Source organism: Camelina sativa, chromosome 14 (assembly GCF_030686135.1).
Source record: "Camelina sativa cultivar CO46 ecotype springtype chromosome 14, ASM3068613v1".
Lineage (NCBI taxonomy): Eukaryota > Viridiplantae > Streptophyta > Magnoliopsida > Brassicales > Brassicaceae > Camelina > Camelina sativa.
This window is the reverse complement of record NC_141893.1, coordinates 14,734,551-14,759,524: the sequence shown is the minus strand read 5'-3', so window position 1 is coordinate 14,759,524 and position 24,974 is coordinate 14,734,551. Positions and strand designations below refer to the sequence as shown.

Genomic DNA, 24,974 nt, shown 5'->3' with positions numbered 1-24,974 from the left:
TACCATAATTTTAATTTTTTCCAAAAATACCACTCTTAAGTTTTTTTTTCCAAAAATCCAACAATATTTATTTTCTAAAAATACTATAAACACAAAAAATGATTTTTTATTGGGTTGAAATTTTTTTTGTAGGTTTGGATTGACAAATTTAGATTTAGAGTATAGTTTTTAGGTGGTACGGTTTACTGTTTAGGATTTAAAGATTAGTATTTAATAAGAGCAAAGTTAGTTCAGTTTTATGGTATTTTGGAAAAAAATAGATTTTGGTTGTATTTTTTTGAACAAAAAAAAACTTATTTTAGTAGTATTTGACTACTATTTGTGCTTATTGAAAAGTTTAAGAAATATATATATTTATATTAATCCAATTTTCTGGATATAACTAGAAAATCCGTAAATGGAAAGGTACAACTTCCACCTAAAACTAAAACAAATTAATGTTTATTATTTATAACTGACACTTAGATTAAAATAATAGACGAAAATAATACGAGTTGATTCAGGTTTTTTCATACTTCAATTAAACTCATGTGTAAAATATAAAAAATAAAAATAATGGATCTTAGCATACATTAAAGTATTAAACTGAGTTATATATTTCCGCCTTTTTCTAGAAATCTAAACCCAAAAAAAAAATTGTGTATAGTTCTAGAAATAAGCAAATGTGATCATCTTTCAAGTATTTTTTTTTTCAATTGTTAGTAATTAAAAGATGTATACAAAGTGTAATAGAAAGAGAAGAATATTTTTTTTGTATTATTCACAATGACGAGTACATGCTTTTATGAAGATAAGAGAATATCTAGTTTCCTAAAAAGATACAATTAGGATCAATTTACATTGAAGAGATTGATATGGGATAATATCTCATTAGTATGAGATCATATCTCATTACCCCTCTCAAGCTGGTGCATGCAAATTAAGGATGTCTATTTTGGATCTGAAATCGTCGTATGCATTGGTTTCTAGTGGCTTAGTAAAGATATCAGCGAGCTGTTCGGTTGTAGAGACATGGTGCATGGACATCGTTCCTTTGAGGATCTCATCTCGAACAACATGGCAGTCATTCTCAATGTGTTTAGTGAGTTCATGAAAAACTGGGTTTTTGCTGATGTATATGGCCGACTTACTGTCACAATGAATGCACATTGGTTGCCGATGGTTGACGCCCAAGGCTTGTAGAACATTTTTGATTCAGAGTAGTTCGTCGCGGAGATGGGACATTGCATGGTACTCTGCTTATGCATAAGACTTGCTAACTGTATCTTGTTTCTTGGTTTTCCATGATATTGGCGACTAGCCTAATTGAACAAAATAGCCAGTAACCGAACATCGAGTGAGTGGACAGCGTGAGTAATCAGAATCACACCAACAACTCACCTGGAAATCTTTCGTAGAGCTGAGAAGGATACCTTGGCCAGCTATACCCTTTAAATAACGAACAACACGAAGAGCAGCCTCCCAATGATCAAGATGCGGAGCCTTCATAAATTGTGCAAGAGTGTGGACTGCATAAGATAAGTCTGGACGCGTCGTGGCTAAGTAAATAATCCGACCAATCAACCTGCGATAAGGAGATGCATCAAGAAGTAGAGCAGAGGTGGAAAGTGCAAGCTGGTGATTTTGTTCCAAGGGAAACATAGCCGGTTTTGCAGCCAATAGTCCTGTCTCTACAATGATATCGAGTGCATACTTCCTTTGGCTGAGATAAAAACCAGACTGGTTACGAGAAACCTCTATTCCCAAGAAGTACTTAAAAAGACCCATATCCTTCATCTTGAAACAGGATGAAAGATAAGCTTTGAACGAACTTAAGGCACGGTCATTGTTGCCGGTGAGAATCATGTCGTCTACATAAATGAGCAGACAAATTTGGACTCCATTACGATCAAAGGTAAAAAGAGAGTAGTTAGAATGTGTTTGTTTGAAACCATAGTCGCGGAGAGCCTGTGATAGCTTGGCAAACCAACATCTAGATGTCTGCTTTAGACCATAAATCGACTTCCTCAATCTACAAACTTTCTTGTCATTTGTCGGTGTAAAACCAGGAGGAGGTTTCATGTACACCTCTTCAGTAAGATCACCATGAAGGAAGGCATTCTGAACATCCATCTGATACACAGGCCATGAGTTACCTGCGGCCACTTTTAAAAAGAGACGAACCGTTTCCATCTTAGCTACAAGAGCAAAAGTATCACCATAATCCTCTCCCTCAATCTGCTTATTGCCTAGTGCGACTAGACGGGCTTTGTAACGCTCAATGGTTCCGTCAGAATTATATTTTATCTTATACACCCACTTACTGCCAATTGCACGCTTACTAGGCGGTAAAATTTTTAGGGTCCATGTTTCATTTTCTTCAAGCGAATGAACCTCTGAACCCATAGCAGTCCTCCAACGCTTGTCTTCCATAGCTGATTTAAAACTTCGTGGCTCGACATTGGTGGTGATTGCAGCGAGGTATGCATGTTGGGTTTCAGCAAAACGAGTAGAGGAGACATAATTTGAAATCGGGTAAAGAGGGGTACCGATTTTGGTGAGCAACTTTCTTTGGACATTGTTGATACATAGTCTTTCAATTTCACTGATGGGAGCTTCGCTCGTTGACCACAACCAAGAACCTCAGGCGGTGGTTCAGATTCGGCGGAAGTGGAAGCAGATAAGTCAGAAGTTTGTGCAGACGGAGTCGGAACAGGAGATGTCGGCGGGGAAGGAGAAGACGTTGGAGAGTCATTCGAGACGGGAGTAGGTGTGGTGGATGTAGTTGACGGAGAAGAAACGGATTGTGATGTTGAAGATGATGAGGAATCAGGCTCGAGGACTGGACTTAGTGGGCTTGGTGGTAGTGGCGGGCCTTGAGGAGGTGGTTAGTAGACAGAGTTTTTGGTTCTGTGGAACCTAAGCCCATCGAATCCCACAAAATGTCATCATCATCGTCGGATGAACGAGATGAAGTTGGGCAAAGGGGAACTGATCTTCGTAAAAAACAACATCACGAGATACACAAATTTCTTCTTTTTCCAAATCATATAAACGCCAGCCCTTTTTGCCATAAGGGTAACCAATAAAAACACACTTCCGAATGCGGGAAGCAAATTTGTCACCACGATGAGCTTAATTATGAGCGTAACAGAGGCTGCCAAAGACTCGTATATAATCATAGGATGGCGGCTTCTCATACAATTTCTCATACGGTGTTAAACCATGAAGAACAAATGAAGGGGTGCGGTTAATCAAGTAACTAGCCGTAAGAATGCTTCACCCCAGAAAATGATGGGTAAGTGACCTTGAAACCGCAATGCTCGAGCAACATTGAGGATATTCATGTGCTTGCGTTCAACTCTCTCATCCTGTTGTGGAGTGCCGACGCAGGAAGTCTCATGGTGGATACCCTCTTGGCGGAAATAACTGGTTAAACTGACGAACTCACTGTCGTTGTCACTTCTAAAGCTTTTAACTGTAGTGTGAAATTGTGTTTTCACCATGGAGCAAAAAAAATTCAAACATAGCGGTACCTCTGTTTTCTCGTGAAGGAGATGAACCCATACACTTCGTGAATAGTCGTCAACAATAGTTAAAAAATAGCGTGCCCCACAATGTGAAGCTGTTCGTTAAGGCCCCCATAAATCAGAACGAATTAATTCAAAAGCTCTTGTTGTTTTATTGATACTAGTTGGAAAAGGAGGCCGAGTTTGCTTAGCGTGGAGACAAACATCACAAGCCTTATTCATAATGCATCAACTCATACAATGCATCATCACGAGTTGTCACCGCACCAGCAAATTCCGTGTTACGAAAGGTGAAGGTTCCCGACTCACGTTTACCAGCCCCAATCACCATCCAAACGCGGTCCTAGATCACAAGAAACTGATCAGCTAGTTGTACCACAGAACGGTTTTCATCCATTAAATATCCTACGGCAATCAAATTGGTTGTTAACTCTTCAACAAAATATACTGATTTGAGAAGCAGACGAGAACCCAAATTTACGGTGCCTTGTTACCATGAAATCCGTTCACGACCATCGGCTAAAATAACAAGGACTGGAGGCATATCATGAACACTAGAGAGATGCTCGAAGTTTCCAGTCAAGTAGTGAGAAGCACCATAATCTAAAATCCAGGATGAGACAGAGGACTTACCCGAGAGTTTCTCATTGCTTGTGCTAGCTCCACCATTCAAGAGATTCTTCAACATACGCCATTGATTGTCGTTGAGACCACTAACACCATCATGATATGCGTCGGTGATTGTGTAGTTTGTAGTTTCGGATGTTGACACAGGAGGAACATGAACAACATTGGCATAGCTGACCGAACGACCTCGACCAGTCGTTGCACCTCCTGTACCACGAACGGATGTAGAACGACTGCGTGGACGATCTCCCCACCATTCAGGGTACCCAATAACAGCAAATAAAACTATCAAAAGCATGACCAGGACAGTGACAATGCTTACAAAGAGTGGTGCTATCCGAAACTTGTGTGTTATCGGGTCGATGATGGGTCACACGAGGTTTGACTTGAACAGCATGAGCCGCAACAGCAGATGAGTCGTCATTGAGATGTAACGTAGTCTTGAGATCCTCCTCTTGGTGAACCAAATTGTAGACCTCATCCAAGGGCTGCAGAGGTGTACATGATACCAACGTAGAACATACGATATGGTAATTGTCATCAAGGCCAAAGAGGAACTCATGAACACGATTAACTTCACGATCTTGTTCTTGGAGAGAACCTAAATCACACTCACATGTGCCGCATTTGCAAACACGCAAGGGGCGATGTTGAGCCATGTTGTCCCAAATCCGGTTCAACTTACCAAAATAAGTTTCGATGGCAAGTCCTCGTTGTTTGCAACACGCTAACTCTGCCTTAAGTTGTTGAATACGGGGTCCATTGGTGACAAAAAATCGTTTCTTCAAGGTGTCCCATAAATCTTTGGCAATTTCACGATGCGAGATGTTGGAGCGTAGAGACGGGTCGATGGACATCTTGATCCAGGAGACAAGCAAGGCCTGAATAGTCCACCAATTATTGAGATCTGAAGAATCTTCAGCCGGACGAGAAATGGATCTATCAAGAAAGCCAAACTTCTTGCGGGAACATAGGGCTGTTTTTATACCGCAAGGCCATTCGTCATAATTGGGGTCCTTGAGTAGGGGATGAGAGATCACGGCGTCGGGATTATCAGTGGTAAGGTCATAAGAAGAGATCGTACATCGGGTCTCCATCGGGTTCGGGGGTCTTCATTGTCGTGTTGGGTGAGTTCGAGTCGGTGGGAGTAGCCATTGAAAAAAAATGCTCAGAGCTCTGATACCATGATAAGTCGAGAAAGAGAAGAATGTTTTTTTGTATTATTCACAATCACGATTACATGCTTATATGGTGGTAAGAGAATATCTAGTTTCCCGAAGAGATACAATTAGAATCAATTTACATTGAAGAAATTGATATGGGATAATATTTAATTAGTACGAAATCATATCCCTTTAATATATTAATTTATTACTGAGACAACCGAAACTCTGACTACGGTTGTGAATACAAAGCCACTTAAAAAAGTCAACAAATCCAACCTATAAACGAGCATATTAATCTAAGTACTAATAAATCTCAAATTTTCCAACTCCCTTTCACTTTATGGAGATTTTTCCTAATCCCTTATGTTTACATCCTGTAGATTTTGGTTATATACTTTGAAGTTCCTAAAAGGGACTAGTGACTCGAAAAGTTTTACTAATATATGATATAAAGATTAAACCATCAATATCCAGTGATCAGCAAAAATAATCGATTTATTATATTTGATAGAACTTGTCGACTTGAGAAAAGTTCTATGATTTATCAACGATGAAATATCTACATCTAACCAAAACGTTTTAGTTTAGCTGGAATTCATCTAATTTGGATATGAGGTAGTTTGGCAGGATACACTTGTGCCAATATATAGTGTTAGTGTATCTATAAAAACTATTATTATATTGTTTCATGATTAGTAGTAAATTTTTTAATTCATGATATGCATTAGACGAATTTAAAAACACTAAAAATTGTACTCCTTTGGGAATTGCGTTATTTTTGATGTAAGAAGGATCACTTAAACAAATAGTAATTAGATAAGTAGTGATTGATAGTATTTGTGGCCAATTTAGCTTAAAAGCAACAAAGTGACATCAACGACATTGTCTAAAGATTAATTATGCAATGACATATGTGGACCATACTTATTTCAATCATTCTTATGTATATAAATCATCACACTTGTATCTTTTGACATAATCACACTTCTATACATATGTAGAAACAAACATGTCACCAAGTGGTATTCTTACCCAAATAGTATATTCATTTTAATTACCTCCAAAAATCAACAATAAAAAAACCGTACGTAGAAATATATATATATATATATATATAGTATTACGTACTAATGTCATTCTTTTGTGAATTTTCTTTCGATAGAATACATGTTATTAAAATGGTTTACAAAAAGAATGAAAAATCTACCGACAATTCTTCTTCTCGATTGGAAAAAATGGAGGAAAATGGTTTCAAAGATAAAAGTACAAAATAAGTCAAACTAGTTTGTTTGTCCAAAAACAAAAAGTCAAACTAGTTTATTTTGAAAATTGATCTCAAATGATATGCTGACAGTTTTTCTTGATCGGTGCATGCATTACACTATTGTATAATTTATATATATATATATATATATATATATATAATATTACTCTTTACACATCTGCCCAAAAAAAACAAAAAAAACTTACTTATATGAGAAATTTGCTCACTGGATTCTTGCAGTCTTGACTTAGTCTTATAAAATAATCTTCACCACTTGTTTAGGATTGAAACCTACCACTTCTTGCTTTAGAACCACAAAACGTTTCATCCTTGTAACAACACAAATTTAGGATTGATTGTTTGGTGTCAAGAACGTATAATCCCACTGCTTACGTAATCGACCCGCGTAAGTAGATGTTTGTCTTGTTTTGGGTGTGTATTATATAATTTTAAGTGAAAATTAGTTTTATTTGTTGTTCAACGAGAAGTGAATTGGCATTGAGAAATTGCGCCGGTTAATGCGCAAATAGAGAAAGCATTCAAGCTCAAAAACAAATAAGCGACGTCCGTTTTATACCATCCAACTGATACACTTCCAACTTATAGTGGATGGTCTTATGTGTTGATGTATATATTTATAAATGTATATATAGAGAGAGATAGACATTTCATGGTCTATTGGACTTATCTCTGGTTTGGTCATATTTTTGTTTGCTCAAAATTCATATCCCGACTTTTGTTATTCGGTGCAGTAACTTTATATGGAACTTTTTTGTTTGTACGAAGTTGCCTAAAAGAAAACACTGAAAAGCCTACATAGTCCACATACACTATACAGTTATCTTTTTTCGTAGAGATACCTTCAAAACATTTCGTTCTAGATTACACATTTCGTTCTGTAAATACTGAATTATTAACTATACTATCAATGCAATTGATGATATAATCAGTAAATCAGACACCGAACAACCATCCGTAAACCTCAAAAGGCTATTATTTTATATAGTCTCCTAATTCCACCAACCGGCACATGATCCGCATGCAAATCTTGAAATCTGCTTTGATAACGCAATAAACTCTTATATTCTATGTTTTTAATGTGTGCCCGTATTAAATATTATTTACAAGAGAGTCGAGACATACTAAACATGTCATGATCCACTATTACTCACATTCTCGTAGATAATGCTTGCCACAAGATAGTTGCGTTAGCACTTCTTTGGTAATTGGTAGTTGGATCGGGTCAACTCCGATTTAATCTGTCGATGTAAGTGCCAGGTGAATAACACAAACTGAATTATGTCCCAACTAAGGAAAATATTCGATGTCGACCAATAGAACAAACATGAGCTACAAATAGATTTGATAATAATTTTTACATGGATCTCAATAAATTTTGGATCATTGGATGCTAGTCATTTACTCCAAGTTATTGTCGATATCAAACATTTCCAATGGGGTTTTAACTGAAATAAAATAAGATATAAACCAATTAACATAACAAAGTTGTAGTTTAGCCGTAAAGCTGCAAAATCCTAGACTACACACTCGCACGCCCAAGCAGCAAGCACCCACACATGACACAAGTAGTCACATATAGCTATATTTTATTACATTGTGCTAAAATATCTCTTGTTGATAAGTTTTAAAACTAATAATAAAATATATTGATGATTGTTATCATCTGAAAAAAGCAATATATGTACTTTCAATCCTTTTAATGTTCCTTATCCTTTACCAGAGACTATCTAATGAAACAGAGACATAGCATAAAAACCTTCTTTTATTTTTGTGTGCATGAGTATTTCCTCTAAGAAAATGATAACTAAGATATTCTGAAATTCATTTCAGGTCATATGTACCTTCTTTTGAAATATTTAGAAAAATGATAACATAGTTCTTTTGTTTATGGACTAATAAGTCAAACTTTTTACCAAGACTATGATTAATAAGTTAAACTCTAGCAAGACTATATGGTTAATTCTAATAACACACTCGAGCAAACAATATATACTTCGGTTATAAATGCCGCAGCGAATAATAACGATAAAATATATGAACATAATGAAGACAACATGAGGCAGTAAAACTAAAATATTACTAAATTATACATTTCATTAATTCATAATATTATTCTTTGAGAAAAGAACTGAAATATTACTTCCATCTGCTTTTATTTAAGAAGTTTAAAGATATTTTTATTGTAATTGACTTTTTAAGTTGTGTTTTTCTTTTTGTTTTTCAATCAGAGTTGTGTTTCATAATAACCAGTTAATACTGGTATGAAAAATACATGATAGTGAGTTATGGATAAGAAATTAGTAGATATGGTAACTATATAGCATAGTAAAGCCTTAACTTGAAATGATGACGAGGGGAGACATGAGCTTAATTTGCATAGGCCATATAGCTTTAGTTACCATTTTTGTAAACCACCGTCTTCCCAACTACTTCTTTTTCTGCTTCCCTGACAAAAAAAGAAACTTCAAAATGAATGTGAATGGACTTGTTTCACAGAATGTCGATGTTTTCAATATACATAAAGAATATTGTAGTAACAATTAGTTGACTTTAAATTCCTTCTTCAACCTGTATCTCCATTAATAGCAAACTTCTAACAATACATATAATAATTTACAAATTTTACCGGTTTATCTTATTTTAAACAATACTAGTCCTAGACTGCTAGTTTAATATTCCCTCTGTTCCCATATATAAAATCTTTAGATTTTTTTATTTGTTCCATTTTGTAAGATTTTTTTTAACGTTTCAATGTACCTTTTTAGTATTAATTTAATGTTTTTGATTATTTAAAGTTTATAGTATTTTTTTCTATATGTTGAAATATGTTAAATAATTAAACATTTCTTGTTTCTTAATTTTTGTGTGTTTTAGCTAAAAACTCTTATAAATTAGAAGAGAGAAAGTAATATTGATAATAGAACTTTCTTTGTAGCACTTTAAGTGGTAGTTAATGAATAACACGATTAAACTTTTATCGCAAGGTTTATATTGTTCACTAATAGCCTAACTAATAGCAATTTGTGATCCTTAAATTAGAATTTTATATTTAAAATTTACCAAACAACACTAAATATAATTTTAATTCCAAAATATAATTCCAAAAAAATAATCATAAAAAAAATCAAAAGCAAGATCTGGCCTGAGTATTAAGATCATCTCAATTTATCTCAATTTCAATTTAATAAGAACCATAAAAAAAAAATTGTTTTCGGTGTGAAACTACTACAAAAACACACATATTGATAAGTTTATTCTGATAGGCCTAAATTCGGCCCAATATTTATAAATTTGGGCCGCAACATGTCACCACCTCTCACAAATCATCTCAAATTTCACGGTTCTGCGACGGTCGGAGCTCATCTTCATCTTCTTCTTCAAGCAAATCAACTAAACAAGTAAAAAAAGATCACGAATCCAAAATTTCAATCCAGAAAGATAACTATAGATCGATGCCGAAATTTCCCACAAACCCTACGTTCGCCGGATCGATTTCTCCAATTTTCAATACATTAAACCGTAATTTCCACCGGTTCAGGATTAAACCGACACGGTACACCCAAATTCATCAACATCAACAAACAAACCAGAATCCCCCGATCACCGCTCTGGTTACAATCCCGGCGCCGGAAACAGCCTCAACCGCCGCGTCTCAGCCAGTAAGCATGTCTACTCTTCTTCTTCTTCTTCTTCTTCTTCTTCTTCATCTTCTTATACTTTCACTATCGTTGAAACTTGAAACGAAGGTTTGACTATGTTTACAAAAATATTATGATTGGTGAAAAATTAAAACCTAAGCACGTCACTTTCACATTTCAATGTTCAAAGGGCCGGCGAGGTTTCTTCAACTATGGTCTTCTTCTACTCTCTCTCTCGCTCTCTCTCTCTCTCTCCCTCTCTCGATAAACAAACAATTTTTTTAATAAAAATGACAAAAAGGAAGTAAGAATAGTCGTAGCTCTGACTTCTCTTTGTTTAAAATGATTAAGTCAAAGAAAACAAAAAACAAATGGAGCCATTGATTCCACGGGGCTTCCTCTTAGCTTTGTGAATGGTGTTTTATTAAACAAAGTTTCTGACTTTGTCTCACCCATTTACCAAGTCTTTCTTTTTGTCCCTACCGTAGTTGCAATTCTTGATCTTCTTCTCTCAGGTTTTGAATTCTCATTTTTTGGTCTCTTCTGCTGATTCTTGGTTTTAATACAGTTCTTTCCTCTAAAGATTTGAGCTTTTACCACCTGGGAGATCATTTTTATTGGAGAAGACGAAATGGGTGGTGTTTGTTCTTGTGTATTCAAAGATGATGATGATGATAAGAACAAGTTAAGATCAAAGGATGATGATGATATGTCAAGAGGGTTGTCTGGGAAACTTAAGTCCATGAGGAGAAGAAGAACCTCTGATTCTTATTATACAGATAACACTGCAAGCTCCAGGCGGAAAAGTTCCAAGCCTGATGAGGTTGTCTACAACTTTTCTGGTGAACTTGGACCTATGCCTCCATTAAGGAACGATTCTACCAAGGTTTTTTTTTTCCAAATGTCTCTAGGGACACATATGAATCATGTTTGAGTTACTGTTCTATTGCAGAAGATTTCATTTGTATTGATGAGAATTTGGTTCTTGATTTTTCTTCCTACAGTTTATGCAGAGGAACTCGTTTATGGGACGCGCTGGGGTTATGGGGTTAGAGAAAGCAGTTGAAGTTCTAGACACGTTGGGAAGCAGTATGTCTCGTAACCCGGGAAACGGGTTGCGCTCTGGTGTTACATCGTTCCGTGGTAGCAAAGTCACTATGCTGGCTTTTGAAGTAGCCAACACGATAGCCAAAGGTGCTGCTTTGCTGCAATCTCTGTCTGACGAGGATCTCAAGTTCATGAAGAAAGATATGTTGCGTTCCAAGGGACTTAAGAAGTTGGTTTCTACTGATACAGCAGAATTGCAAATTCTTGCTGCTTCTGACAAAAGGTTTGTGTTTTATAATTTATCTCCATTTGTGTTGTCTTTTATTCATTTTTTTCTTGATTCATATTCCTTTTTTTTGTAGGGAGGAACTTGATCTTTTCTCTGGAGAGGTGATCAGGTTTGGCAATATGTGCAAAGATTTACAGTGGCACAATCTAGATCGATATTTTATGAAGTAAGTTTAGTTCTGCATCGAGAAAGTCCTTATCCAATACTTTTTACTTTAGTCACTCCGCATGTCAGTGGATTTTCATTGTACACCGGTCTATAACGTTTCAGGCTTGACACAGAGAACTCCCAGCATAAACTGCCCAAAGATGAGGCAGAGGCAAAGATGCAAGAGCTCGTCACTCTTGCTCGATTCACTTCTGTATGTCTTATTTTTCTTCACTTCAAAACTCTTCCATCACCTATTTCCATGTTGAACTTGCAATGAACAGTCATTGGGTTCTGGGGGATTTGAAACTTACTTGCATTTGCTTTATCAGGAATTATATCACGAGTTGCAAGCTTTGGATAGGTTTGAACAAGATTACAGGAGAAAGCTTGCAGAAGTAGAGTCTTTAAACCTTCCTCGGAAAGGTTGGTCTTGCTATTTATTTGATCATCCCTAGCTCTTTCAAGGACTCCTGATTTCATTTTCTTTTTCCTCCATGTAGGAGAGAGTATTGTCATCTTACAAAATGAACTAAAACAACAGAAGAAACTCGTGAAGAGCTTACAGAAGAAATCACTCTGGTCCCAGAATCTGGAAGAGGCAAGTGATTATTTGAATTGCTTTGTGTGAGTGTATGATGGTACATATGCCATTTATTCTAATGTATCTTTGTTGCAGATAATTGAGAAGCTTGTGGATGTAGTTAGCTATATACGTCAAAGGATTGTGGAAATTTTTGGAAACAATGGTACTGTGTCTTTGTACTTCTGGTCCTCTGATGATCCTACTTCTGGAAATTCAAATCTCATCTGGCATGGTCTTCTTAACCAACAACAGGTCTAAAACACAATGGAAGGAAGCAGGGAAGAGAACGATTAGGTGAAGCCGGTCTTTCGTTACACTATGCTAATCTAATCCAACAAATCGATAATATTGTAAGTATCCAAATTCTTACCAGTCTTATTCTGATATATATTCTCGGGTTTAAACTGATCATTAAAATTTCTAGGCGTCTCGACCATTGTCTCTTCCTTCTAATGTTAGGGACACGCTGTACAATGCATTACCTGCTACCGTCAAGACAGCTCTTCGTCCTCGCCTACAAACTCTTGATCCTGAGGAAGAGGTTTATCCCAAAAAGATCTCTGTTTCTCTAGTATTTTTTCAGGCACTGTTTGGTTCTGTTTCTTGTTTTTGTTTCCTAACTTGAGTGTTTCTGCAGCTTTCAGTATCTGAGATGAAAGCTGAAATGGAGAAGTCGCTTCAATGGCTTGTCCCGTTCGCCGCAAACACTACCAAGTAAGTTGTCCTTCACCATCATTTTGTGTTCAATATGTTCCTCCTTATTCATTTTGTCACATCTTATTCAATTTTCACAGAGCACATCAAGGTTTCGGATGGGTAGGTGAATGGGCAAATTCAAGGTAAGTCTTTCTAGCAAGTAGCAACTACTGAAATTTTCAAATTTTGAATCTTGAAATCTTGAATCTTGAATCTTGAATCTAATCTGGAAACTACGAATGGGAATGTGGAAAACAGGATAGAGTTTGGGAAAGGAAAAGGAAAAAGCGAGAACAACGGGAATCCAACACGGCTTCAGACGCTTCATCACGCTGATAAACCAAAAGTTGATTCATACGTACTCGAACTCGTTGTATGGCTTCACCGACTAATGAAGTCATCAAAGAAACGAGTTCACGGCGTCAAGCTTACAGAAACCAACCATGTCTCTCCACCCAACAACCTAACCATCTCCAATACGCAACTATCCCTCTCCCCTGACTTCACTTATAAAAACCAACTCTCTCTAGAAGACAGGTTGTTGTTAGACAGAGTCCAAAGCATAAGATTTGGTCCTAGTCTAAGTAAGAGTCAAGAATTAGTCGGCTTGAAAAAGAGCAAGAAAGGAATAAAGATTTGGGCACTGAGCAGAAGTACAGGAAACTCTCCAAAAGTGGATCTTTCAGATAAGAACTCTTCTAGTGATTTGGATGTCCTTGATGGTTTGGATTTCGCTTTCCATTAGGCACGTACCGTTTGAAAACCGGTTTTTGATACATTCTTCTGTATTTATAGATAAGTTCTATCATTCTTGTATATAATAAACACAGTGATGTAGTAGATGATACAAAACAAAGACACTATATAGTTGGTTTAGTTGGAATTGTGTTTCAGGTCAACTGCTTTCTTTGTTCTTTCCATCAACTCCTCAGTCAACCTTAAAGAAGCTAACTACTCCGGATTTGTATGTCTATAAGATCTGATGTTTAGTAATCCGGAATATACACTGGAAATTTTCAAAAATATGGAGATGAAACTCGCTAAAACCGGGAAATGGATGCTCACAATCATACTTCTCTGCCTTTTGGTTTCATCATCTTCAGAGGCTGCACAAGAAACCCAAATAACCACACCATTACAACCAACAGGCGGGATCATCAATTCACCAACAAAGCTACAAGGGAACCAGAACCAACCGATTCTTGGTCAGCCATCTTCTTCTTCTTCTGTAAACCAGCCTTTAACAGGGATAAATCAACCATTAACCGGATTTAATCAGCCAGAGTCAACTGGACTGAACCAGCCAATTCTTGGTCAGCCATCATCTTCTTCTTCTTCTATAAACCAACCTTTAACCGGATCAAATCAGCCATTAACCGGTTTTAATCAACCAGCATCAATTGGACAAAACCAACCAATTCTTGGTCAGCCAACTTCTTCTTCTTCTTCTGTAAACCAACCTTTAAACGGGTTTAATCAACAATCATCAACTGGATTCAACCAAGCGTCGTCTTCATCTGCTCAAAATCAACAACCGTTTACGAATCGACTCAACCAGAACAATCTCTCCGGCGTTCCATTTACTAATGCAAATTCGAAGTTGAAGGTCTTCGGCACAAAGATTGTCTTTATCTGGATTAGTCTTTTCCTTGCTTTACACGGCACAGACAGGAACTGAGCCGAGCTTACACGTTATATGGCATGTCTGTACAATCTCATCATATTTGTTCTATAACTTGTCTTTATCCTGTCGTGGATTCTAGTTTAAGAGTGTGTTTATGTGTAATTACTGAAATGTTATTTTTTCTTCTTTTTGTTATTAAATGAGTGTTCGATCCGGTTTTGCGTCCAGTTGCGGTTCAGTCAAATTTGGTTTTCTATTTCCCGATATATGAGGAATTGTGGAATGTATTGTGTATGAAGCAAATTATAAACCAACATATGGAACATTTTCAATTTCGAACTGTATCTATGCCACAATATATATAGCTTGCAGCTGATTCTATCAGAAATTATTCCAAGTTCCGTGAAAGAAACGCTAAAGAGAAGTTACAAAGGTCATATCAACTCAAACGTTCTCTACCTTCTAGAATGAGGTAGTAAAGGTATACTCTGCTCGTTTCTAAAGAAATTATCCGGATCAACAGCCGTTTTAACCCGGACCAATCGATCAAAATTCTCGCCAAAATACTTCCTCCCGTAGATTTCTCCCTTTCGATAACTATCCCTCCCGTGATCATTAACCCCGATATCAATATCCCTATAGTTAAAATACGAACTTCTAGGATTTTTCGACACAAACGGGGTCATGATCCTGTAAGTCGTTCTCATATTACCAATGTAGAGTCTCTCCGCTTCCGGTCCAGCATCAGACCATGTCGTAGAATGTTGGAACTTGTATAGTTTGTGCCGATGCGGAAATGGCGTTTCATTCACAGCAGTCGCGTTTAAATTCCCTCCGTACGGGTTCAAAACCAAACCGGTTCTGTCTAATGTCGCCAATTTCTGAAACAACCGGTTTAATTCTGGTTTTGTCATCTCCTTCTCGACATAATCCGATTTCCTCTTGAGAAATTTAGCCGAATCCGGTTCTCTCTCAAGCAAAATCTCCGGTTTGACTTTATCCACATCTACATGGTTCATCCACCATAGGAGTGATTGGATCCAAGTCATCTCTTTACAATCCTCTTTCTTCAAACCCATCTCCGGGAACTCCTTTGTCATCTTCAAAACGACGTCTTCAGCTCTACCAAGGTAAAGCGCCCTGAGCTTAGCGTTCACCGTACGTGTTTTGTTCTTCGTCGGAGAGGCTAACAACACTCTCATGAATAGACCCGGGTCGGTTCTCGGAGCTACGAATTGCCATTTATGAACCATATCGAGGGCATTTTCGTCAGTTGATTTATCGATCCTGAAGACGGTTACGGTTTTTGGAACCGTCACGAGTTTCACTTTGAAAGCCAAAACGACGCCGAAGCTTCCCCCGCCGCCGCCGCGTATCGCCCAGAAGAGATCCTCTCCCATCGATTTCCGATCGTGAATCTGGCCGTTAGCGTCGACGATCGTGGCGTCGATTACGTGATCTACAGTGAGTCCGAACTTTCGAATCATGTGCCCGTATCCGCCGCCGCTGACATGTCCTCCGACGCCGACGGTAGGACAAAGTCCGGCGGGGAAAGCGTGGATCTCGCTCTTCTCCCAAATCCGGTAGTAAAGCTCGCCGAGCGTCGCGCCTGTTTGCACCCAAGCTGATCCTCCTCCGCCGTCGTTTACATCGACAGTGATGTTTCTGAAATTGGAGAGATCGAGGACGATGAACTTCACGGCGGATACGTAAGAAAGACCGTCGTAATCGTGGCCGCCGCTTCGGATCTTCAGCTGGAGATTAAGCGTTTTGGCGCATGTCACGGCGGCTTGAACGTGGGAATCGACACGTGGCACGATGATGATGGATGGTTTGGGAGTTGAGGAGGTGTTGAAACGAGCGTTTCTGATGTAGGCGCGTAGAACAGGGGTGAAGGAAACGCTGGTACGGGATAAAACGACGTCGGAGAGAGAGTCATCGGAGATAGTTGTCCCGTTTTTGAAACATCGGACAAAATCATCGTAGATGGTTACGGGATCTGCAGCATAGCTCGATGGTATTGAGTACGATGCAGCAAACAAGACAAGGAAGATCATGAGATACATTTTTTTTTTTGTCTTTTTTTAATATATTTATTTTTCCAGTTTTGAGTTTTCTGATTTTGATAAATACAGAAACTATGAATTTTTTTGACTTTGAATATTCGGTCAACTATTTCCAACTTTGACAATGGTGATTGATAAGATAAAATTTATGTGATTTAACTAAAGTTTGACGTGATATTAGGACATTAATCCGGCCAATTAGTGATCTTGAAAACACTTGTATAAGTTGTATTTGTCCTCGAATGAGTGATCATCGTACTATTGACAACAATGATTTGAACCAAAGCTTAATACATATGTCCTTGTTTATTTTGCTGAATATTGTGACACATGTCACAAGGTTACAACATTCGTGGCACACTTAATTATTTTCGAACCGGAATACTTTGTTCGTTCCTCCAAAAATTTATCTCATCATACTTGGTTTTGATATCCACTAACCTTTCGAAATTGTCTTTGAAATATTTAGCCCCATAGATTTTACCTTCCTCGTACGTGGAATTAACATTTGATCCTAAGTCGAGATCACGGTAATTGAAATAGGCCTCCCTCGGATTACTAGACACGTACGGGGTCATGAATTTGTACATCTCATTTGCTTTAGCCAAATGGGTCTTTTCAACGTCATCTCCGGCTTGGGACCAGCTTATGAGATACTCAATCTTAAACAAATTGCCTCCTCTATGTGGGAACGGTGTCCTCGAACTTGGGATCTCCCCCATCCTTCCTCCATACGGGTTCAAAAACATTTTCACTTTCTCAACCTCCACCAATTTCTTGAATATCAAACCGAGACCGGTTCTCGAGATCGTACGCTTCACGTAGTCGGATTTTCGTTTATGAAACGCCTTGTTCGAGACCGTAGTAGTCTTCAGCAATACGGAAGTTGGTGTACCAATTGGATAACCAGCCCAAAACAAGACCGAATCAATCCATCTCATCTCGGTACAATCAGTTTTCTTCAGCTTTAATTCGGGGAAATCCCGGTTCATCACGTTCAACGTCTTATCCGACGGGCCTAAGTACATCCCAATAAAAGTGGCTAAAACCATCTTCTCACCCGGCTTCGTACCGTTGACCAAAGTCAAAGTCAACCTCACGAACAAATTCCGATCGGTACTATGAGAAAAATTCTGCCACTTCATTATAAGATCAACGGCTCCTTCTCCGACGGTTCTTCCCACGCTAAACACCGTTACTTTCTCCGGAACCGGAACCAACCGGATTTTGTATCCCATCACGATGCCAAAACTCGCGGCTCCACCTCCTCTAACCGCCCAAAAGAGCTCTTCCCCCATTGACATTCGATCGAAGTAGGTGTTGCCGTTAGAGTCAATGATCCTGGAGCCAACAACGTTATCAACTGCCAAACCATACTTTCTCATCATTGTTCCATACCCTCCGCCACTAATATGTCCACCAACGCCCAATGTAGTGCACAACCCCGCCGGGAATCCAAGAACATTGCTTTTCTCAGCGATTTTATAATAAAGCTCTCCGAGTGTAGCGCCGGTGTCAACCCAAGCCGTTCCTTCTGTGAGGTTCACGTCGACGGAATTAAAGTTGAACATGTCGATGAGGAAGAACGGACCGGTAGAGGTGTAAGAGAGTCCTTCGAAATCATGGCCTCCGCTTCGGATCCTGACTTGGACAGGAAGCAAACGTGCGCAAGCTAGCGCCGGAGAAACGTGTGACCACGTGGTGGGGGTGATGATGGCGATGGGTTTTGGGGTTGTGGGTTTGTCGAAACGGAGGTTAGGTATGCGGCGGCGGAGGATGGTTGTGAAAGAGGAGTTTGATGGGATGTAGGTGACGTCGGAGATGAAAACTTGCGGGTTCGAACCTTCTTTTACGAGACATCGGAGGAAAGTCTCCGGATCGGTCTGGGAAGTTGCAACTGAGACTGAGATCAGTAGTAGACAAATTACGAGTAATTTTTTCATTTTTTTCTTTCCTTTCTAATGTTTATTTTTGGTGAGTTATTTTTTGTAAGCTTGTGTTGTCTGTGAGAAGTTAGTGATCCTAGTTTCTTCTTATAATCTGTTCAATGAATTATTTATGCGAGTGTTCTTATTATAGTACGTACTTCTGTAACCCTTACGCTGGCAAATATTTAAAAAATTCAACCAATCCTTTTTTATTTGGTTTTCTTTTGTAAAGGTGTATAACTTTTGTAGTTACGTAAAAGACTAATTGTCTTGGCCAGTAAACAATCTTTTTTTTTTTGGTAATCCAAGGTTCGCATTTGCTCAATAATACACTTCAGAAACAAGTCTTTTCTTTTTGGGTTTTTTTTTGGCAGTTAACTATTTTCTTAAGTTGAATAATTTTATTATTCAGTGAGTCGCAATGTCAAAGCTTACAAGTAAGTGACTCTTAGTCCGACCATCTTATCCGAACCTAATTGAAAAGATAACTTTCTCCGAAAATGTAAAACAATTGTGAAAGATCAAAACAAAGTATCACATGTTATATATATCCCACAAATATTTGAAAATTTCAGTGGCAGATTTAGAATGGTGAACGTTCTTATTTAGGGGGTTTTACTGTAGATTTAAATAAGGCAATTAATGATCCCAATCACATATCACTGTATTTTAAACTTTTTCTTCCCACTACATATAGACATCTTAAAGGCACAAAATTTTAGCTTTTACAAGTTACAGACTTACAGTGATTAATTAGGATGCGTTTTGGTATGAGATTTGTGGTTATATACAAATAGATATACAAATATACAAATTATTTTCTCACGTTGTATATTATCCAGCTAAGTTATTTGTCCGGATTAAATGTTATAGTGGACTATATATATTTGACTTTGACTTGTATATTAGCACTATAGCCAAAACGCGTCATTATCTAATCATCTGTATATGACTTTTCAAGTTTATTGTTTGCAGTGTTTATGCAAAATTTTGGAGATTAATAGATAGATATACTTGTAGGCTTGTAGCTGAGGGATGATGAAGTACAAGTTGACGTTTTTATATATGAAAAAAAAAATGTATTAATCAGATCTGTGTATCGTGCAAGTCTTGTTTTATCAAATCCCGCGATGTCCGTTAATATAGAGAGAACGTTGAATGTCTTGGCCAATAAATGTATACATATCTTTGGTGCATGTGAGTGTGTTATACTGTTATCCTCCCATGAAAGAAATAAACGAGAACACCTCTTGAATGACATGTGAACTTGTTGTTCTTGAATGACATGTGAAAATTCATAAGTTTGTGAGGGTGGCAGCGCCGCAGTAGTTTAAGAAAGACGAATTTTAGATATAGATTATGATTGGTAACTATTTACTGTTTTATTAGTTAGAAATTGGTATCATATGGTAATACCTAAAGTGATTTTGTAACAATTTTTGTACTCTTCTCTCTTATTGTAATTTTTATGTTTTTAAAAATATTTTGATACTGTTTATCATTATTTCTTCTCACTTATATTTTTCTGTTGTTTAGTTCACCAATCATCAATAATGACGTTTATTTGTAACAGAGCAGCACAATTAGTACTATATATTTTTTGTTCATTAACGATTATCTATATATATTTCAATATTTCACAAAATAACAATACACTCAATAACAAAATATTGAACTAGACAGTTTAATACATTCATTTTTTTTTTCCAAGACTTGATACATGTCACAGCTTACAACATTCTTATGGTATTGATTATGTTCGAACCGGAATGCCTTGTTCGTTTCTCCAAAAGTTTTCCGCATCGATAGTGGTTTTAATATCCACTAATCTCTCGAAATTGTTTTTAAAGTATTTAACCCCATAGATTTTACCTTCCTGGTACGTGGAAGTAACACTTGACCCTATGTCAAGATCACGGTAATTCAAATACGCCTCCCTCGGATTACTAGACACGTACGGAGTCATGAATCTATACATCTCATTCGCGAGTGCCAAATATCTCCTCTCCACGTTCTCTCCAGCTTCCGACCAGTCTATAAGGTACTCAATGTTAAACAAATTGCCTGCTCTATGTGGGAAAGGTGTCCTCGAACTCGGGATCTCCCCCATCCTTCCACCGTATGGATTCCAATTCATTTCAACTTTCTCAACCTCTACCAATTTATTGAGTATCAAACCAAGACCGGTTCTCGAAATCGGACTTTTCACATAGTCCGATTTCCGCTTCATGAACAACTTCTTGGCAACCGTCGGGTTTAGCAACACGGAAGTCGGTGTACCAATGGGATAATCGGCCCAAAACAGAACCGAATCAATCCATCTCATCTCGGTACAATCGGTTTTCTTCAGCTTTAATTCCGGAAAACCCCGGTTCATCAAGCTCAACAGCTTATCCGATGGACCTAAATACATCCCAATAAACGAAGCCAAAACCGTCTTCTCACCAGGCTTCATACCGTTGACCAAAGTCAACGTCAGCCTCAGAAACAAATTCCGATCCGTACTAGGTGCAAAACTCTGCCACTTCAATACAAGATCAACGGCTCCTTCGCCGACTGTCTTTTGGACTTTAAAGACCGTCACTTTCTCCGGCACCGGTACTAGCTGGATCTTGTAGCCGAGCACAACACCGAAACTTGCACCGCCACCTCCTCGAATCGCCCAAAAACGGTCTTCTCCCATCGAAACCCGATCGGTGAAGATGTTCCCGTTCGAATCAACGATCCCGGAGCCGACAACGTTATCCACCGACAAACCATACTTTCTCATCAGGTTTCCGTACCCTCCGCCGCTAAAATGTCCACCAACGCCCAATGTCGTGGACAACCCCGCGGGGAACCCAAGAACATTGCTCTTCTCAGCGATTCTGTAATAAAGCTCTCCTATAGTAGCGCCTGAGTCTACCCAAGCCGTTCTCTCGGTGAGATTCATGTCGACGGATTTGAAACTGAACATGTCGAGGACGAAGAAAGGGACGGTGGAGGTGTAAGAGAGTCCTTCAAAGTCGTGGCCACCGCTTCGTATCCTGACTTGGAGAGAGAGCTCACGTGCACATCCTAGAGCAGCTTGTATGTGTGTCCACGTGGCTGCAGCGACAACGGAGATGGGTTTTGGTGTGGTGGGTTTGTCGAAACGGAGGTTAGGTATGCGGCGGCGAAGGACGGTTGTGAAAGATGAGTTTGATGGGATGTAAGCGACTGCGGAGTTGGGACTTGTTGCATCCGCTGGTTGTCGATCCAGACATCGAAGGAAAGCTATTGGATCGGTCACGGATTGTGAAGTTGTAACTGATGTTGAGATCAGTAGTACTAGAGAGATTACGAGTAATTTCTCCATTATTATTTTTGGGAGTTTGGATTATATTTAATGTAAAGTCGTGTGTCACACAAACCATAGTTTATATAGAGGAGGTGTATAGTGTGATACTTACGTAATCAATCCATATATAGTTTCTTACTTTCTTTTCTTGTATAGGATTAGTCCAAAGTAGATAGTAGGTTTCAAAAGTTACCAAAGTTAATTACTTTATATATTTTAAAACTAAAGTTCATGAGTGATTACTAAAGGCCAAAACAAAGTATTAAAGCTATTATAATTTTCGTACCCCGTAGTTAACTTTGAGGATTAGAAAATTAAATCATTTTCTTATCCACTGAGGCACTAATTCTTGAAAATAATCTCAGTTTTGGATATCAATCATACAAACTATTTTTTGGAAGTCATATATACTTTTTTTTCCACGTCGTTTTGACAGCTAAAGATTTTATCCGATTAAAGGCTAATAGTGGACTAAATATATTTGACTTTGACTTTTACATTAATTAGTTGTATGTAAAGCGATAGCCGATAACGCGTCAATATCTACATGTGTGTATGTATGACTTTTCAAGTTTGTTGTTTACAGTGCTCATATGAAAGATTTGGAGATTAATAGATAGATATAAGTTGACATGTAGTTTTTCCGTGAGCGTGATGTAGCTAATACTGTACGGATCGACTTTTTGTAATCTTTTTGGATATGTGAAAATTCGTTAGAAAAAAAGACCGTTCGAATGTATTGATTGTATCGTGCAAGTCTTGGTTATCAAAGTATGAGTTGACCGTTCCCGTTTGTTTTGATAGAAGCGTTGAATATCTCAGTCAATATATTATAAATGTATCGTTATTGCGGGCTTGTGATTCATAAGTTGACATGTAGTTTTTTTTATACATTGTGTTCGATTGATATATAATGGTGGAATCGTGGATAGAGTTAAAACCAAATATAGTTTTGAAAGAATAATTTACAATTAGTTAAAACTGGTTTCTGTTTTTTTCTTTCCCATTCTCGTTAGTGAATTTTATTTTCAAAACTACAACATACGTGATCCGGCTAAGTGACAGATTGACATTTCCAAAACATTTCTTTGTGGAGGAAAAAAACAAAGAAAACTAGAAAATGCATACTTTTTTTGTTATCATATAATAGAAATGATATTTTTCGAAAGTACATATAGAGGAGATGACTACCTCATCTTCTAATTTATGACAAAGCTCAAGCTCTTCGTTTTCTACATCAAATAATTATATTATTTCTTGCATGCTATGAATTTTACTATAAATTGTCTCTAGTCTCTCTAGTGGCTGGAGAGCAATGGAATGCTCTGCTCGTACCGGAAAAAGTTGTCGGGATCAACTCTGCTTTTCACCTGAACCAATCTCTCGAAGTTGTTTTTAAAGTACTTTACACCGTACACTTTACCTTCTTCGTACGTCGAGTTCATGCTCGTGCCAATGTCAACGTCTCTATAGTTCAAAAACGCTTCTCTGGGATTCTTTGACACGTAAGGGCTCATTGCCTCGAACACTCTTTCCGTCTGGCTCAAGCAATCTTTAGCCACTGCTTCCCCTGACACGAACCAGTTTGCTGCGTACTGAATCTTGAACATGTTTCCTGCTCGGTGCGGGAACGCAGTCTCGGTCGATGGAATCTCGCTCATCCTTCCTCCGTAAGGGTTCCAAGCCATTGATACGTTCTCGTTCTCTATCAGAACCTTGAATATGGCATCTAAACCGGTTCTTGAAATCGGTTTTTGTACGTAATCCGATTTTCTCTTAAGGTAGATTTGCTTCTGCGGGATCCGGTTTAGCATACTCGATGTTGGTGCTGTACCGGGTGGTATACTGAGCCAGAACAGAATTGATTCGATCCATTTCATTTCTATACACTCTGTTTTCTTCAGACCAAGCTCAGGGAATTTAGTGTTCATGATTTCTAGAAGCTTAGATGCGTTTCCGAGGTACATCCCCATGAAAGAAGCCTTCACGGTTTTGTTGCTTGAGCCTAAAGTTAATCTTATGAACAGATCGTTGTCGATCTTGTCTGCGATCTCTTGCCATTTGGCTACCAGTTCCGTGGTGTTCACGCTTCCTCTGTTTCCAACCGTTTCAACGTTAAAGACCGTGACTTTAGCCGGAACAGGAACAAGCTTAATCTTCCAGGCTAAGGCAACACAGAAACTAGCGGCTCCACCGCCACGTAAGGCCCAGAAAAGATCTTCTCCCATTGAGCTCCGGTCCAAGACTCTTCCTTTAGCGTCAACGATCTTAGCGTCTATGATGTTATCGATAGATAAACCGTACTTCCTCATCATGTTTCCATAACCGCCACCGCCAAAATGTCCACCAGCGCCTAAACCGGGGCAGATTCCAGCAGGAAAGCCACGGAGATCATTGCTTTTGTTGGCAACTCCGTAGTAGATCTCTCCAAGTGTAGCACCAGATTCTACCCACGCGGTGTCGAGTTTAGGATCGATCTTGATAGACCGGAGATTAAACATGTCTAGAACAACGAAATCAATTGTTGATAGATACGACATACCGTCGTAGTCATGGCCTCCGCTGCGGATCCGGAGCTGGATGCTGAGTTTCTTGGCGCAAGTGATCGTAGCCTGGATGTGAGTGACATCAGCGGCAGCTACAATCGCTACGGGTTTGCGTGTCGTGTTGTTGAAATAACGAAGGTTACGGACGTAGTTGTTGAGGATTGTGAGGAACTTAGGATTATGTTGAGTGAATATGAAGTTTTGTATTGGGGACTTTGGATTTGAAGGTTTGAAATCTGTGAGGCATTGTGCAAAAACGTCTTCGAGTGTTGGCGGTGATGCAAATGATGTTGGGATTGAAAAGAGAAAAATGGTGATGATTAGGGTTTGAATGGTTAGAGATTCCATTCTACTTTTCTCTATTGTTGAGTATGGTTAAGATTTGTTTAGGGGTTTGTATTCTTTTTATATATTTGTACTTTGATATGAATCCTCAAGAGCACAATCGGCTATTCTTGTAAATGTATATCTTTTTGGTAATTGATATCTTTTAAATTAGTC

General features: G+C 38.2%; 4 protein-coding genes and 3 pseudogenes across 10 annotated transcripts; 2 read left to right on the top strand and 5 right to left on the bottom strand.

Annotated features, from left to right (window-relative positions):
* Positions 1-9,732: 9,732 nt before the first annotated feature.
* LOC109128925 (uncharacterized) lies at positions 9,733-10,370 on the bottom strand (annotated as a pseudogene). Its single transcript, XR_015580432.1, has one exon. The product of XR_015580432.1 is annotated as an uncharacterized LOC109128925 (transcript).
* Positions 9,949-13,889, top strand: LOC104741681 (protein PSK SIMULATOR 2). Of its 4 annotated transcripts, none has more exons than XM_010462581.3 (13): positions 9,949-10,246; positions 10,794-11,111; positions 11,230-11,555; positions 11,635-11,727; positions 11,832-11,922; positions 12,041-12,134; positions 12,212-12,309; positions 12,388-12,457; positions 12,547-12,644; positions 12,719-12,835; positions 12,932-13,008; positions 13,089-13,133; positions 13,249-13,889. In XM_010462581.3, the coding sequence occupies exons 2-13, from the start codon at positions 10,857-10,859 to the stop codon at positions 13,733-13,735; spliced, it is 1,851 nt and encodes a 616-aa protein (XP_010460883.1). In that variant the 5' UTR covers positions 9,949-10,246; positions 10,794-10,856; the 3' UTR covers positions 13,736-13,889. The 4 variants fall into 4 exon arrangements, 3 of the variants coding, with proteins under 3 accessions (XP_010460883.1, XP_010460882.1, XP_087341484.1); XR_015580431.1 differs by having other exon boundaries at positions 10,110-10,246; positions 12,754-12,835; XM_010462580.3 differs by lacking the exon at positions 9,949-10,246 and having other exon boundaries at positions 10,440-11,111.
* A 56-nt stretch (positions 13,890-13,945) lies between these two features.
* LOC104741682 (uncharacterized) lies at positions 13,946-14,827 on the top strand. Its single transcript, XM_019236385.2, has one exon. The coding sequence runs from the start codon at positions 13,973-13,975 to the stop codon at positions 14,666-14,668; it is 696 nt and encodes a 231-aa protein (XP_019091930.1). The 5' UTR covers positions 13,946-13,972; the 3' UTR covers positions 14,669-14,827.
* A 77-nt stretch (positions 14,828-14,904) lies between these two features.
* Positions 14,905-16,832, bottom strand: LOC104741680 (berberine bridge enzyme-like 12). Its single transcript, XM_010462579.2, has one exon. It carries the CDS (start codon positions 16,678-16,680, stop codon positions 15,070-15,072), a length of 1,611 nt encoding a protein of 536 aa, XP_010460881.1. The 5' UTR covers positions 16,681-16,832; the 3' UTR covers positions 14,905-15,069.
* Positions 16,833-16,882: 50 nt separating this feature from the next.
* Positions 16,883-18,723, bottom strand: LOC104743657 (berberine bridge enzyme-like 11). Its single transcript, XM_010464710.3, has one exon. It carries the CDS (start codon positions 18,621-18,623, stop codon positions 17,046-17,048), a length of 1,578 nt encoding a protein of 525 aa, XP_010463012.1. The 5' UTR covers positions 18,624-18,723; the 3' UTR covers positions 16,883-17,045.
* Positions 18,724-20,130: 1,407 nt separating this feature from the next.
* Positions 20,131-22,059, bottom strand: LOC104741679 (berberine bridge enzyme-like 10 pseudogene; annotated as a pseudogene). Its single transcript, XR_015579266.1, has one exon. The product of XR_015579266.1 is annotated as a berberine bridge enzyme-like 10 pseudogene (transcript).
* A 982-nt stretch (positions 22,060-23,041) lies between these two features.
* On the bottom strand, positions 23,042-24,882 carry LOC104743656 (berberine bridge enzyme-like 9 pseudogene; annotated as a pseudogene). The gene has a single exon (XR_015580689.1). The product of XR_015580689.1 is annotated as a berberine bridge enzyme-like 9 pseudogene (transcript).
* Between the last annotated feature and the right edge of the window lie 92 nt (positions 24,883-24,974).